This window comes from Ailuropoda melanoleuca, chromosome 1 (assembly GCF_002007445.2).
Source record: "Ailuropoda melanoleuca isolate Jingjing chromosome 1, ASM200744v2, whole genome shotgun sequence".
NCBI classification, from domain to species: Eukaryota; Metazoa; Chordata; class Mammalia; order Carnivora; family Ursidae; genus Ailuropoda; species Ailuropoda melanoleuca.
In genome coordinates, this window is record NC_048218.1 from 190,035,022 (window position 1) to 190,049,626 (window position 14,605).

At 41.5% G+C, this 14,605-nt stretch overlaps 1 protein-coding gene across 6 annotated transcripts in view; it reads left to right on the forward strand.

The window, feature by feature from the left end:
* Positions 1-14,605, forward strand: part of AHCYL2 (adenosylhomocysteinase like 2) — a 163,453-nt gene that overhangs the window by 107,641 nt on the left and 41,207 nt on the right. For 3 of the 6 annotated variants that reach the window (XM_034671909.1, XM_034671912.1, XM_034671894.1), the window contains one exon: positions 11,442-11,553. In XM_034671909.1, coding sequence (XP_034527800.1) covers positions 11,442-11,553 — 112 coding nt within the window. Of the gene's footprint in view, positions 1-3,372; positions 3,455-11,441; positions 11,554-14,605 lie in introns of those variants that run through there. The other 3 variants (XM_034671928.1, XM_034671920.1, XM_034671901.1) reach the window with 3 other exon arrangements.

Below are 14,605 nucleotides of genomic sequence, written 5' to 3' on the forward strand. Positions count from 1 at the left end.
TTTTTTTTTAAGATTTTATTTATTTATTTGACAGAGACAGCGTGAGAGGGAACACAAGCAAGGGGAGTGTGAGAGGGAGAAGCAGGCTTCCCGCCCAGCAGGGAGCCTGATATGGGGCTTGATCCCAGGACCCTGGGATCATGACGTGACCCGAAGGCAGACACTTAATGGCTGACCCCCCCAGGCGCCCTAAAATTTGATAATTTCTTAAGCCCTTAATGTGTGCCAGACACTGTGGGCAAATCAAACTGACTAAGCCCTTGAAAAGCCTGGAATTTAATGAGGGACAGCACGCATATGCAGTAGCTTTAATATGAGGAAGGTGTGAAAACAGTCATGTGACCAAAGACCGATACTAGAGGAAAGGGAGGTTACTTTTTAGGTTAGATTCCATGGCAGTGCTATCATTTGAGCCAAACCTTGAGGAATTTGCATAGTGAAGATGATGGAAATGAAGACAGAAGAATGCATTTCAGTCTGGGAAAATGGCATGAGCAGAGGCGCGAGGTGGGAAAAGACAGCATAATAATGACATAAGTAAGAGCTGCCTTTTAGTAAGCCCTTAGTGTATACACACTTTTTAAATCCTTGCATCAATCATGTGAGGTGGCTATTATTATTATTCCACTGTAGGGATTGGAAAACTGGAGGGAGAGGGAGGTTAACTAAAGGGCAGAGTCAGTATTCTCACCAGGTCTGTTTAATCCCAAACCAGGAGTTTTAGCTGCTGTGCTGTGTGGTCTTCACGTTCAGGAAGTAGTGGGCAATACAGCTTTCCTAGGGATGGAGTATGTACAGGGATGTGGAGTAGAAGACCATCCTGGAAAGGATTTATAGAGGGTTGTTAGGAGGCAGTGGAAATGAATAGGAAAGGACAGATGACAGGCTTGGAAGAGGGTTCAAAAACAACTGGCAGTGTATTGCTCTGGGGACTAGGGAAGGGGGAAAATCAAAGATGACTGAGGTTTGTATTTGGTTGACGGAATAGAGGTAGAAAAGTGAGAAGAAACTTATTTGGAGAGTTTGGGGTGGGGAGGAAGGATGGAGCAATCATTTTGATTTGGCATATGTTGTATTTAAAATACAGATGAAGGGGCGCCTGGGTGGCACAGCGGTTAAGCGACTGCCTTTGGCTCAGGGCGTGATCCCGGCGTTATGGGATCGAGCCCCACATCAGGCTCCTCCACTATGAGCCTGCTTCTTCCTCTCCCACTCCCCCTGCTTGTGTTCACTCTCTCACTGGCTGTCTCTATCTCTGTCAAATAAATAAATAAAATCTTTAAAAAAAATAAAATAAAATAAAATAAAATACAGATGAAAGATACCATTGGAGATTTAAGCAGCAAGTGTAACTTCTCATTCTATTAAGAAGCTTGGATTAAAAGGAAGACCAGGGCACCTGGGTGGTTCAGTCGGTTAAGTGTCTGCCTTGTCTCAGGGTCCTGAGATCTAGTCCCACTTGTTCTCTCTCTCTCTCTTTCTCTCTCAAATAAATAAATAATTTTTTTTCAAAAAAAAAAAAAGGAAGACCAGAGGACAACAACTGGAGGTGGCTGACACCTAAGGGTTTATCAGAATCAACACCCTGACCTCAGAGGGCATATCGCTCCTGTATTTCATCAGCCTTTTATATGTTGGCATCACTCATTGTTTCACTCCATAGCCCCTCTGTGACCACAGCTTCCTTTACTTTCACCTCTGCTGTTCACTCTTCTTCTTTTTTTATTTTTTATTTTCTTGGTGGGGGGACAGTAGGAGAAGGAGAGAGAGAGAATCTTAAGCAGGCTCCATGCTTGTTGTGGGGCTCCAACTCATGACCCTGAGATCATGATCTGAGCCACCCAGGCACCCCTGCTGTTCTCTCTTCTTATTATATCTGATCTCTACCGGCCCTGTGAGATCTCATCCTTAGACCCTTCTGCATTCACCGGGTCCAGCAGACCCCTTCTGTTTTCACCTGCCTTTCTTTCTAGTCTAGTCATCCAGTTCAGGTATTTGAATTCTGCCTTCTCTGGCACCTGACAATACCTCTTCCCCTAGACATTACCTTCCTCTCCATTCCACATCCAAAGGATCATTCTCACGAAGGCCCTAAGGGGCAATGAACCAATAATCCTGATTTTAATATTTATAACCATCAGCTCTAGAAAAATTATCCTCTGCGATGGGACTTAACACTCAAAAAGTCTCTGGTCCTTTAAAGGGACCAAAGCAGGCATATCTCATTGGGCTTACTTTGTGCCTGAAATCCATGGTATTCTTACTGGATAATACACTCTAGGAATGAGCTGAGGGGTAAAATAGTTCAGACCACCTTTAGTTTTGTCTTATTTCCAAACTTCTGATGTATGCAGAGAGGAGGGAGCTGGCACAGGAACCTTAAGAGGGGACAGCTTCTGAGGTCCCTTAAGGTGATGGTGTATAGGGCTACTGTGTTGGCATCCTGTCACTTCCCCAAACCAGGATGGTGAGTAAAAACCTGCTTTGGATAGGGACTTGGAGGCAGCACTAGTCTTGATTGGAAACCTTGGCTTCCTCTAAACCTACACTGTGGTAACTCCTGACTAGCCTCAGGGAAGTAGCTCCTTTACAATTGGCACCTATGTTGTTTCTGCAGCTGAAGGCTCTTGGACCTTCATGTGTGTAGCACAGGGAGCCCCAGAGGGGGTTGTGGTCCCAGAACTTTCTTTAGAGCTTCTAATTTCTGATTTTTCCAAGAGATCTTCCCTGGCACCAACCGAATCAAATCTTCCTTGTAATAAGAATTTAACTTGAGATATGCCTGAGTTTGGTGCCAGACCCCTGGTGTGAGCAGATGGGGAAGTTCTGCATAGCTGTTTAAACTTGAAAGCCATAAGGAACTCTTGATTTCAAGGAAACGCCTGTTTACTGTGCTGATCCAAATCAAGCAACTCTTGAGAAATGGGAGTGCCTTCTTGACCTCGATCCTTATTGATCTTGGTATCAGCACCTCCAGTGACGTGTCCTGAGGGGCAGGAGAAAATTAACAAGTGCCTTACACACCGGGAAAGAGAGGAAGCCTGACTGTTGCTGCAGAAAGTCCCCACTGGGGAGGCCGGGGTTGCGTGTTTGGGTAGCATTAAACAGTGAGTGTCCTGTGGGAAGTTCAGTGCTTGGGTGCAGAACCTTGCATCAGCTCTGATTTTCAATCAAAAGCAGAGGGTTTGAAGCGGGCCAGTAAGGGACTTGTCAGGCAGTTGACTAATGATCTTAATTTGAATAGAAAGCCTCTGTGAAATGGGCTGCAGCTTCTGCTAGATATTGTAAATTTCTGAATCACTAGGTTTGGTTCTGCTTTGGGGCACTCAAAAAACCCTGGCATTTCCAAACCAGCTTTCCCTTTTGCTTCAGGACATAGATTACCCAAGCCTGCACTATGGAGAAGTGGGACGGTAATGAGGGCACCTCAGCTTTTCACGTGCCTGAGTGGATGGTGAGTTCTTTGGTCACTTTGCTTTTCCTTCTGTTTCTTGGTAATGAGGCAGCCATTTCTGACAGGTGACAGGGATCACCCGTGACAAGTCCTTACCAAGACCTGTGGTTGGGAGAAGAGTTATTCCTCGAAATTTCTGATGTGTTCTGTGTCCTGGGTCACCCTTATTTCTTAATTGCAAGTGAAGCTGAGAAAGTTCCAAGAGCTGCCTGGCCAGAGTCAGCTTATTGCCTGGCTGTCTGTGCTGGGCTGGAGTTCCCCTACTGCTGCTGGTGTACTGCATGGGCTGTGTTCTTCTGCAATTGCTTTGCACTCTGCAAGCTGATGCTTCGTTTCTTTCTCATGGGGTTAAAGAGAAAGAGTAGTGTGTGGGGGGAAACAGAACTTGTGGAAATGGTGGTCTCTCAAGTCTTTGAAGAGATGTAAGATATTTCTTGCCTACCTGCCCATTTTTTTGCCTCCAGTCAAAACATTTCCCCAAATATTCTTCATATATATTATTGCTAAAGGGCAAGAAGTATAGCTCTCTTGGTACTGTTCTTCAAAATGTCATATTTGCCTGATAGATATTTTTAATATAATTTAAATATAAGGACTTATTTGTTGATAAGAACTAGCACATAAAACCTAATATTCTAGATCCTTGATTTAAAAACAGCAGCTATCCTCATGTTTCTGTCTGGTCTCTTCTAGGTTTAGCCTGATTTCTTGTAGTCTATACCAGCCTTATGAATATATATATATATATATATATATATATATATATATATTTCCCTATGGAAAACTGGTTAGATTATTATATACAACATATTCCAAGTTCTTTTCAGTGTTTATGGAATTATAGACTTAAATAACCATCTATAATGAGATTGAGTATATAGTAGGCCTGGCAAAGGCCCAACTGAAGAGGCCACATTTCAACTCTCACTGTCAAAACTATTGTTTATTATTTCTGTTGGGGTTATAGCTATTGTTCTTGTCTCAGAACCTTGTGCTCAGTTTTGAAATGTTTGATGGAAAGAAATCCTATCCATTCACAGCCTTATTTCAAATAATGTAGTGTTTTAAAATTGATAGGAAAGGATTCACATAATAATTCTAGTTGGATTTTAAGTTTGTTTTTGGCTTTCCAGCCATTCACTAATAAACAAGAAGGGGGAGCAAGAATTTTGGTTTTCTTAGGGGAGGGACCACGTTAAGATAGTAAACTTTGGTATTTCTTCTTCTTCTTCTTCTTCTTTTTAACTTTGGTACATTGATAAAGGAATATTACAGAAGAATTCCACAGAACATGAGTGTGTCAACTCAGAATCAATAAAAGATTTATGGTAACTCTTACTCGTGTAATAGTCCTCGCTGTTCTGTCTGCTCAGCACGTGCTCTCCAGAGGCGCTCCTACGGAACCTTCACTACTTCTTTTTAGTAGTGGAACAAGGAAACTGTCCTACAAGAGTTAGTGACTGTTGCTTAAGGGATATGATCTAACACTTCCCAGCTTTTAGAAAGCATTCTTTAATAAAGCACACTCTGCTTTGTTTCCATTATGGCATTCTCACTTAGAGATTTCTTTGCCCTTCTCTCTCAAAAACCGGGAAAATACTTTTAATCAGCAAAAATTTTTTAACAACAGCAAGAAAGAGTAGGGTGGGGCTTGTCTTCAATAACTCAGTTTTTCCATCTATCATTTCCTTGCCAAAGATTAACCTCCTGAGGCTCTTTGTCAGGTACCACGTAAGTCATTAATATCTGACCTGGTCTAGAAGTGCTTCATTAGGCTGCCTCTGGTATCCACTTACCAGCAAAGTGAGCCATCAAGCACCCTCTAGTGTGTATTGCCTATAGACTTTACCTATGAAATAGTAGAGTGCCTTTTAATCCCCTGAGAGAAAACTCTGGAACCATCTCCCATGTTGGGGGCCAAAATTTCAATTAAAGGTTTTAACCAAATGTTTGACTCATGTTCCAGTTTATACATTAATGTAATTAAATTTCCACTGAGACTGTCCTTGCCCCCAGAGGAAACATTACAGGGCTCCCAAACCTTCTTTCAGGAGGAAAATTTAGCAGAGGAGGTGCATTATAACATGTCCCTCTTTGTTAACGATCAACAGCAATAAAGGGACTTGCATACCCCTTAGAGAATAGGACTCAGACCACACACAGCAGCTGACAGTACTCATATCTCTGATTCCCAGCAGGGAAATAAGCCAGGACAAAGTTTGAAGACTCCCCATCTTGAAAATTGATAAGGTAGACCTTCAAGTTAACATTCCATCAGTCCCTGGAAAACTTCTGGAGCCTCTGCTCCTTAGCTGTTTTCACGTGAAGGATTTTTAAGCCTTGTTCAGGAATTTTACAGTGAAAAGGTTGGGGAACATATCCTTTTAAAAGACTGTCCTTTTTAATGTTTTGACTTCCCTTGAGAAATCTTTAGTCTCTACTGCTGGGTGAAATACCTCCTCTTATGTGCATGGAGATCAGCAGTAACCTTTTTTTAAAGTTTTTGCATTTTGATGCTTCCTCCTCCCATCCAAGCTGTCTGTAGTACTTGGTACTTTTCCGTAGGAAATCTGATTGACTTTCCTGAGTACCCAGCCAGCTGGTTACCCAATTTTCTTTTGGCTAGAAAATAATCTCTTTTATAGGTGAAGAATCTTTTCAGGAAACTCATTTAGCTTGGAAGAGAGAGATGTGTCTAAGAATGCTTGAACCATGTCTACTTGGAAGTAAAAGAAAAATCTTTAAGGTATCTGGTAAATGGTGGTAGAGGTAGCTTGACTAGAACTCTGGGTCTGGATTGATACTTAAAAGCAGAGACCAATTTGAGAAACTGATGAAAACTAAGGGCCCTCTACCCAGGAAAATATACACATACGCAGAATTTTGTGTTCTATGTTGGAGGCCAGGTCTAGACATCCATGGACTCCAGGTGAAGAACTTTGACCTAAAAGAATAGAAATGTTCTTATTTTATACTTATGTATCATTACATAGTCTCCAAAACGCTCTTATATACATCATTTTTAAAAATTTTCTCAGCCACATTTGAGATAGGCAAAGAAGCTATTATTATTCCCATTTTACAAATGAGGATTACCGGTGTTAAGTGCTGAAATGTTAAGAAATGGAGAGGGAGAGAGAGAGAGAAAAAACCACTGGTGATCACCCTTTGTAGTAGGACTTAATGTACTTGAAAAGGAATTGTTTTCTCTTGGCCTGATCCTCTTCAGGGTAAATGATCTTCTGTCCTCCCCATGAGTCCTATTTTTCTGAACGTATTAACCATCTGTTCTTAACAGCCTTAAATTGTGAAAATCAGATTTGGACCCCAGATTTGGACTTTATATCCTGTGTTGGGTATAAAGAAAGGATCGCCTCATTCTATTCTCTGACCTTTCAAATAACCTTTTCTTTTCTGCCTGTGAATATGCCTCCATGGTTGTAGGCACAGATAGGATGAAGTGGTTGGCCAAGGAGAGAATCAGGAGCATTAGGGCTGCATTACTCCTGTGTGGAGTTAAGTGTTAGAGCAGTGGTTCCCTGAAGTGTAGTCCCCAACCAGCAGCATTAAATCACCTGGGAGCTTTTTGGAAATGCAAAATCTTTGGCCCCACCAAGATTTACTAAATTAGAAACTCTGGGGATGGGGCTAAGTGCCGCCTTTTGATAAGCCCTGTGGATGATTTTGATGTACCTAAAGTTTGAGAACTACTTTGTTAGATAAGCTTGTTAAGTAGTAAGGTTTTTCCTGTCAGTGATAGTGTCCTTAAATGTCTTCTAGTTGGATTTGGCATAGATCTGCAGCTCCCTCTGGCTCAGGTCTAGTCTGTTAGGCCTTGGACCAACAAGTTCGCTTTCACCTGAGTGAGGAAAACCCAGAACCAGCTGAGAGTGTACTAGGAGGCACAGTTTAGTGATTGACTCTGCAAGCAGAAAAAGACTGGTCTGTCTTATTTCGTGAAATTATGAGTAAGAGATCAGGATTGTCATGGGTGATAGTGAATCATATTTGAGTTCAGTTAATTTCTGTTTCAATTTTTGGTAGTGACATTGGGCAAAGTTGCTACATAAAGAGCTGTTAGAGTAGCCATTCTATGTTAGATTAGCCAAATTCTGTGAGTAGCCATTTCAGAATTGTTGGATCAGAGCCCCAAGATCATCGGGCTGATATCATTTCTGAGACCCAATCTAATAAAAAAGTAAATTTAAAGTGTAATTTTATTTATTTTTATTTATCTTTTTTTAAAGATTTTTGTTTATTTCTATGACAGAAAGAGAGAGAGGGAGAGCGCACGCACAAGCAGGGGGAGCTGGAGAGGAAGAAGCAGGCTCCCCGCTGAGCAGGGACACCCCCCCTCCTCCCCCACCCCTCATGCCATCGCTGAGCAGGACCTGGAATCATGACCTGAGCCGAAGGCAGTCACTTAACCAACTGAGCCACCCAGGCGCCCCTATTTATTTTTTTTAAGCGTAATTTTAAATAAGTTTAAAGATAAATTAAGAGGAGTGGGGTAGGGCTAGTGTACCTAGGATTAGGACCAGGGGACTTTTTCATCTTCTGATTAATATCATAAGGTGTGGTGTGGTAGAAAGAACTTTGGCTCTGTCGTTAACACAGGCTCCTGTTTCAGTCCCATTGCTGACTTGCTGTGAGACCTCCAGCAAATCATTTGTTTCTCAGGGCTGCCCTTCCCTAATTTGTCAGATGGGGATAATGATGCCAACTTTGTAAGATTCTTATACTGATTAATAGAAATAACATATATGCAGGGCTATATGTACATAGTAGGAACTTAATAAATATTAGCTCTCCTCCCTTTATTCCATCCTTTCAGAGATCTGTTCTCTCAAAATAAAGATTATCCTACAAAAATAATCTACCATTTTATGTTCTTTCTTGTGCTCAACAAGCAGTCTCTTTTTTTTAAAGGAAGAATTCAAATCGCATTCCCACTCCTGTCTCTGTAACAGTTGAATGTAGCTTTCCTATTCACTTAGTCCTTTCCAGGAATCAACAAATAATGTGATTCTTTGCCCTTTCATTTGACTCTTTATTTGATATGTAACAAGGTCATTGTGATTCTGAGGACTCTGAGGAAATAGGAAATTCTCCTCTGTAGTCAGACTTCCCAGGAAACGCACAGTTTTTGAAAAACTTTGCAAAAAACAGAGTCACTCACCACCTCGTCAGCAACAATCTTGAGATGGGACTAGGAGCCATATGTCAAAACCTATGTAAAAGATGCACAATTAAAAGTAAAGCAACAGGCTAAGTTGATCTCCTTGGTGACAGAGCTAAAACCAGTGTCCTCAGCCTGACGGACCCAAGGACACAGCGTGTGGAGTAGAGGCTGCCTCAGCATTTGGCACCATTTTTTTTTCTTACCTTCTTAATAAATTCCCTCATTGTGTTAGTGACTCTGTAGTTAATTTTTTTCTAATGAGACTAGGTTAACTAAAATCATCTGACACGGAAAAGGAGAAGGTAAGGTTAAAAAGGAACCTAATTAGCAAGTTAATTATAGCAGGCAAAAAAGTGCATGGGTTATATAAATAAGCTATTGTTATGCGCATGCAAGTTGGGCCTTGTCAAGGGACTTGTTAAGGTTTAGAGGTCAGAGGATCCGTGTAATTAGGTGTTTAGGGAAAAAAAATAATAGCCAAACAGCTACCAGAATTAGGAATGGTTGATGAGCCACTAACAGAAATGCCTTATTAAACTGGGCTCTACTGCTGGAGGGGTTGTTGGAGCTGCTTCAGGGATTCCAGGGAAGGGCAGCACCCCCCCCCCAAAAAAAAAAGCTAGCTGGAACCAGAGCCAACAGAATTGCTGATGAGGAAAGTTTAAAGGCCTAGCCACAAGGGTCCCTGGACCAGAGAGGTGGCAGTAGGGCTGGTAATGTCATTATGCTGGACAACAAGAAGAAATACATTGTCAATGGCAATTCTGGGATTAAAGCCCAGGTGAGGCTAAGCTCTTACTTAACCAGGCTTGCTGCCGCGATAGCCATTATTGCAATAGGCCGGCTGCTTTCTCCCTCCTTTGCTGCTTTCATCCCTGCTTCTGGCATAAGGTGAGCTGCCCCTCTCCTAACACTCTCTTTCCCTCCCTCACCTGTTGGAAGAAGGTATTTCTCTCTGAAATGGTAAAGGAGGGTTACCTTAAAGGACTCTGATTTCAGACAAGGTGGAAAAGATAGGGATAGAATGTACCAGAGTACCCCACCTGGGGTGGGTAGATGACTGTATTACGGGGTGAAGAATGTAATGACATTTAAGGAGAATTGAGAATTGGGCACCAGAGATGACTTACTTAAGCCCTGCGTTCTGGTTGTCAGTAAAAGATAAACATCTATTTCTTGGGAAAAGTGTATATAACTAATTCTATATAAGTGGTTAGTCTCTTTCTAATATTCTTAAATTTGACTCAGTGTCTAGTGAGTAAACAAGACTTAGAACTGTATGTTTCTGAGTGGAGAAAGCTAGCGTAGCCTCGTCTTCTTTAGTGCCAAAAGACCTGGTGGGAGGAATCACTGTAAATGGAGAAGACTAGAGAGAGCTCAGTTTAGGGAAACTGGATTGAGAAGATGAGCAGCCAGAGAGCTACACGGTTTAGTGTGATTGGGGTAAAGTGGTGTGCACCCACCCACTCCTGATCCCACGTATCTAGAGAAGCAGAGTGGTTGGCCCCCTCTAGTGGTGTGTGGGTGGGAGGGGGCATTGCTTATCTGAGGCAGAGTTTATCTGTTACTTTTTTTTCAAAGGAAGTAGTGACTCATCCTAGCTTTTGGGAAGTCAATTACTACTCCTTTTCCTAGATGGGCCTCTTAAAAAAAAAAAAATCATTGTCTTGAACGAGGGTGGTGAAATGAAAGCCAGAGTTTTCAGCTGGACTGCTATCCCCCTCCCCATCTTCTCACCCACCTTCCCCTGCCCCGCTTTTTTTGCCCTGAAAATTCTTTTAACTTTAGATTTGGCTTATGCTTACCATATTTCCTTAATATTCAACCAAGTACAGACAGTGAAGCTAGAATAGGCTACTTCAGATTCATTGTTTCAGCATGTGATTGCCGGAGCATATAAGGGTGAATAAGACGCACAGCTCCTGCCTTTATGGAGGATACAGTAGATACATTCAGTGTGGTAAGTGCTGTGCTAGGAGGAGTACATGGAAGTTCATGTATATCCCATGGGAGTGCATAGAAAGAGTACTGTATCTTTTTGAAATAAATTGCTACTTTAGCAAAATAGCCAATTTTGCCAATTTTTCACTTTGCAAAGAGCTTCTGATCCAATGAATTTTCCTATTACTGAAAACAATTTGCAAACTCTAAGGTAGTAACACAGGCTCCATTTGTTGTTATAGCTATGAAAGTGCTATGAATTCCCCTAAAAGGCATGCTAAGCTAATGCAGTTTGGCATTAGTCTCCTCGTCTCAATATTCAAATGACTCAGTAGTTGCCTCTAACTGCAGGAAATAAAGCCGTCAGTTGCTGCTTTCTCTCTGGTGGGCTGTGTCTGTGTTCTGCCCACCAAGGAACCATCTTTTTATCATGAAAGGTAGTTGTCAGATCTTTGATCCTTCCTGCCTCCATGCCACCTTGGATCCGGAATAATCCAAACAATTATACAAACATTCAATTAGAGAGAAAGAAAAAATGTTATTTGTTGAGTAAATTATATAAGCTTTGATTTGTAAAGTGCTGGAACCTCCAACAGTAGGAGAAAGATACTATGAGGAAATCGTCGGATATTGATCCAATATGCAACCTCCAGAGTACTGCTGTCTATACATGGTCAGTCCAGTCCTCTATCTACTCCTTCTACATGAAAAATCATTCTCTCCAAAAAGTCTTAACATTCCAAACATGGGTTGGTACAATCAGACCAACTGCAAAGAAAGGTAAGATCCTGTAATGCAAGCCTTCAGCTACTGTCTCAGAATGAAGGTTGTTTTCCTTCATATAACGAGAGTTCTTTTTCTTAGCAGATCCAATTTGCTGACCAGAAGCAAGAATTCAACAAACGTCCCACCAAAATTGGACGTCGCTCTCTGTCTCGTTCCATTTCTCAGTCATCTACTGACAGCTACAGCTCAGGTGAGTACTGAGCTGCTATGGACCCACCCGTGGAAGCTAATTAAGTGTGATCAGTAGCCCCTCCTGTCTGTTTAAGCACCATCAAACCTGTGCTTTGAAATAGACACTTTGACTCTCGGTCGAAATTTAGACCAAAATTCTAGATGTAATCTTTGGATTCCTTGAGGACTCAGAGCGGAACCTAATAGAGATCTCTTCTTCCAATAAAGGCAGAAGAGGGTGACTCAGAAACCTGATTTCTGATTTATTCAGAGGGTGGGCGTATGTAACTTATTGATGACCTTCACTGAACAGCATGTATAAAGACTTAGGTTGTTTTCCGTTCTTTGAAAATAGAAGAGGAGTTCCCCATCCCTCCATTCAGAACTTGCAGATTAATGGGGAAACCTTAATTGCACCAAGAAACAATGAAAACTTTCAAGTGGGGCTTAGTTCCACAGAGCCCTTTGCTTTCTCTTCTAAGCTGTGACATTGCATTGCCTGTCACCCCTTCCTTCGTGTGCAGTGGCATTAATTCAAATCTGTGGGCTCTGGAGCTATCATTTAATGCCCGATGAGCTATTACCACGTGGAACCCCTTAAAGGCATTAGCCATTTCTGCAGCGATGCCTGCTATGTATCTGATCTAATATGGAGCTATTTCATTTTGCTCTTGTGTTGGAATATAATAGGAAGCTGAATGTTTGCCCTAGTTATCTCTTCACATTATAAATAGTAATATTCTTCAGAAATTTTTCATCGTGACCTGAAATTTTGTTTGTTCTTCACACAAATAGAAAAGTAGTATTTGTTATATAAAGTTGTAGAAAGCTTGTTTGGGAAGCTGTAACTTTTAGGTTGGGTGGATTATTGTTTACACTTGTTTTTTGTTTTTTTTTTTTTTTTTAAAGATTTTATTTATTTATTTGACAGAGAGAGAGAGACAGCCAGCGAGAGAGGGAACACAAGCAGGGGGAGTGGGAGAGGAAGAAGCAGGCTCGTAGCATAGGAGCCTGATGTGGGGCTCGATCCCATAACGCCGGGATCACGCCCTGAGCCGGAGGCAGACGCTTAACCGCTGTGCCACCCAGGCGCCCCTATTGTTTACACTTGTTACATTTCTCTTTTTACTCCCCCTTACCCCCATAACAGAATGATGTAAATCCCTATGGACTTTTATGTAAAGATATGTGTAAAAACTGTGTACCTATCTTATTGTGCTGAAATAACCAGTGTTGAGAATCCATGAACCAGTTAATATAACTCTATAAGCCATAATAATTGTGAAAATGTGAATTATAAAATGGTGTGTAACCCTTTAGACTGTGAGTTTGTACATATCACTTAAAGATTGATACTAAACAGTAACATACTAAGTTTTAACGCCCGCTCAATCTTCATCCTACAGGCTAGATCTATATTTCCAGTTGTGTTCCTGCAGAGAAAACCGATGCCTGCCTTCCTACTGAACCCTTATATGTAGGGAGGGTACTTATAAAATATTTATTTACCTTGAAAGTGTGACTGATGCCCTTGGTTTCTAAGTGAACACATATTTGCCTTCATTCGTGAGTGGTATTGACTGATGTCACCTTGGAAAACTTGGACCTTTTAGGTTGAACTACACGTAGTTGCAATTTTTATAGTAAAAAATTGTCAACCTTCTTTATCCATTTAAGGATATTAAGTTTAAGAGCATGGAGTCAAACCATTCTGGAAATAGAAAATAACTTATGATCAATTATTCAGCTTCCCACTGGATGCTAGAATTACCTTGTTGGCATCCCTGACAAATAGCCATCTGGTTTCTTTGGGAACATTCTAGATGATAGGGTGATTCTTGCTTTATCTAGTTATTTAGCTCTGATAAGCTCTCATATAAAATATTTTATTCTCAATAAAATCCCTGGAATTTAATGATTTTACATAGAAATAAAAAAAATCACCATTTTCAGGGCAGCCCACTGTCCTGGTTATCCTCATCTGGGTATATTCCAGAGTAAGTGTCCTTTTAAAAATATGCCTATGGCTGTAATATTCCATTTACAGTCTGAAATCATCTATAGGAAGTGTTATTTCCATAAACTCAGTGCTTTTAAAATGAAACCTAAATGATGTTTACTTCTCTCTTTTTTTAGATTTATTTATTTATTTTAGAGAGAGAGAGAGAAAGGGAGTGGGGGTTAGGGGAAGGGCAGCAGGAGAGAAAGAATCTCAGGCAGACTCCCTGCTGAGCACAGAGCCTGATCCCTACAACCCCTAGGACCCCAAGATCATGACTTGAGCCAAAATCAAGAGCCAGATGCTTAACCAACTGAGCCACTCCAGCGCCCCAATGTTTGCTTCTTTTGCAGCTGTTTCATATACACCATTACCTCGTCTTGTTTTTGTTTTTTGTTTTTCTCCCATGAACAATGGGCAAGCCCTGGAGTGGGAGTTAGGAGAGACCTACTTTCTGGGCTTTGATCCATGTATGATTTGTTTGTGTGATCTTGGAAAATTCTTGCAGCGTGTGATGTTCCTAAGAGAGAGTTACAAAGAGAAGTTCACAATGTTCACAATGAGAAGTTACATGAGGTGTTACAGAAAATGCTCCATATCTAGTAAATGAAAAGCCAGGAATATGGAACTGACTTACAGCTTTCTAAATGCAGGAAGATACGCAAATGCAAGTCAATAAAAACTTGGAACCCATTTTCAGCATACATTATAGTAGCATTGGAGAGCCGCAAGACTGAGCCTTGGCTCTCCTCTCTATACTCTCCCCACATGAGTTCATGCAGCCTCATAGTTTTAAATACTGTGTATTGACATTTGAGTCTCAGGTTTTATCTCTACCTCACATCTCTCCCCTACACGTTAGAGCCATATATCCAACTGCCTGCTCAGTCCTTTCACTTGGATGTTTTATAGGCATCTCCCATGTCTTAAAAACTGAGCTCCTGGGGCGCCTGGGTGGCGCAGTTGTTAAGTGTCTGCCTTCGGCTCAGGGCGTGATCCCGGCATTATGGGATCGAGCCCCACATCAGGCTTCTCCTCTGGGAGCCTGCTTCTTCCTCTCCCACTCCCCTGC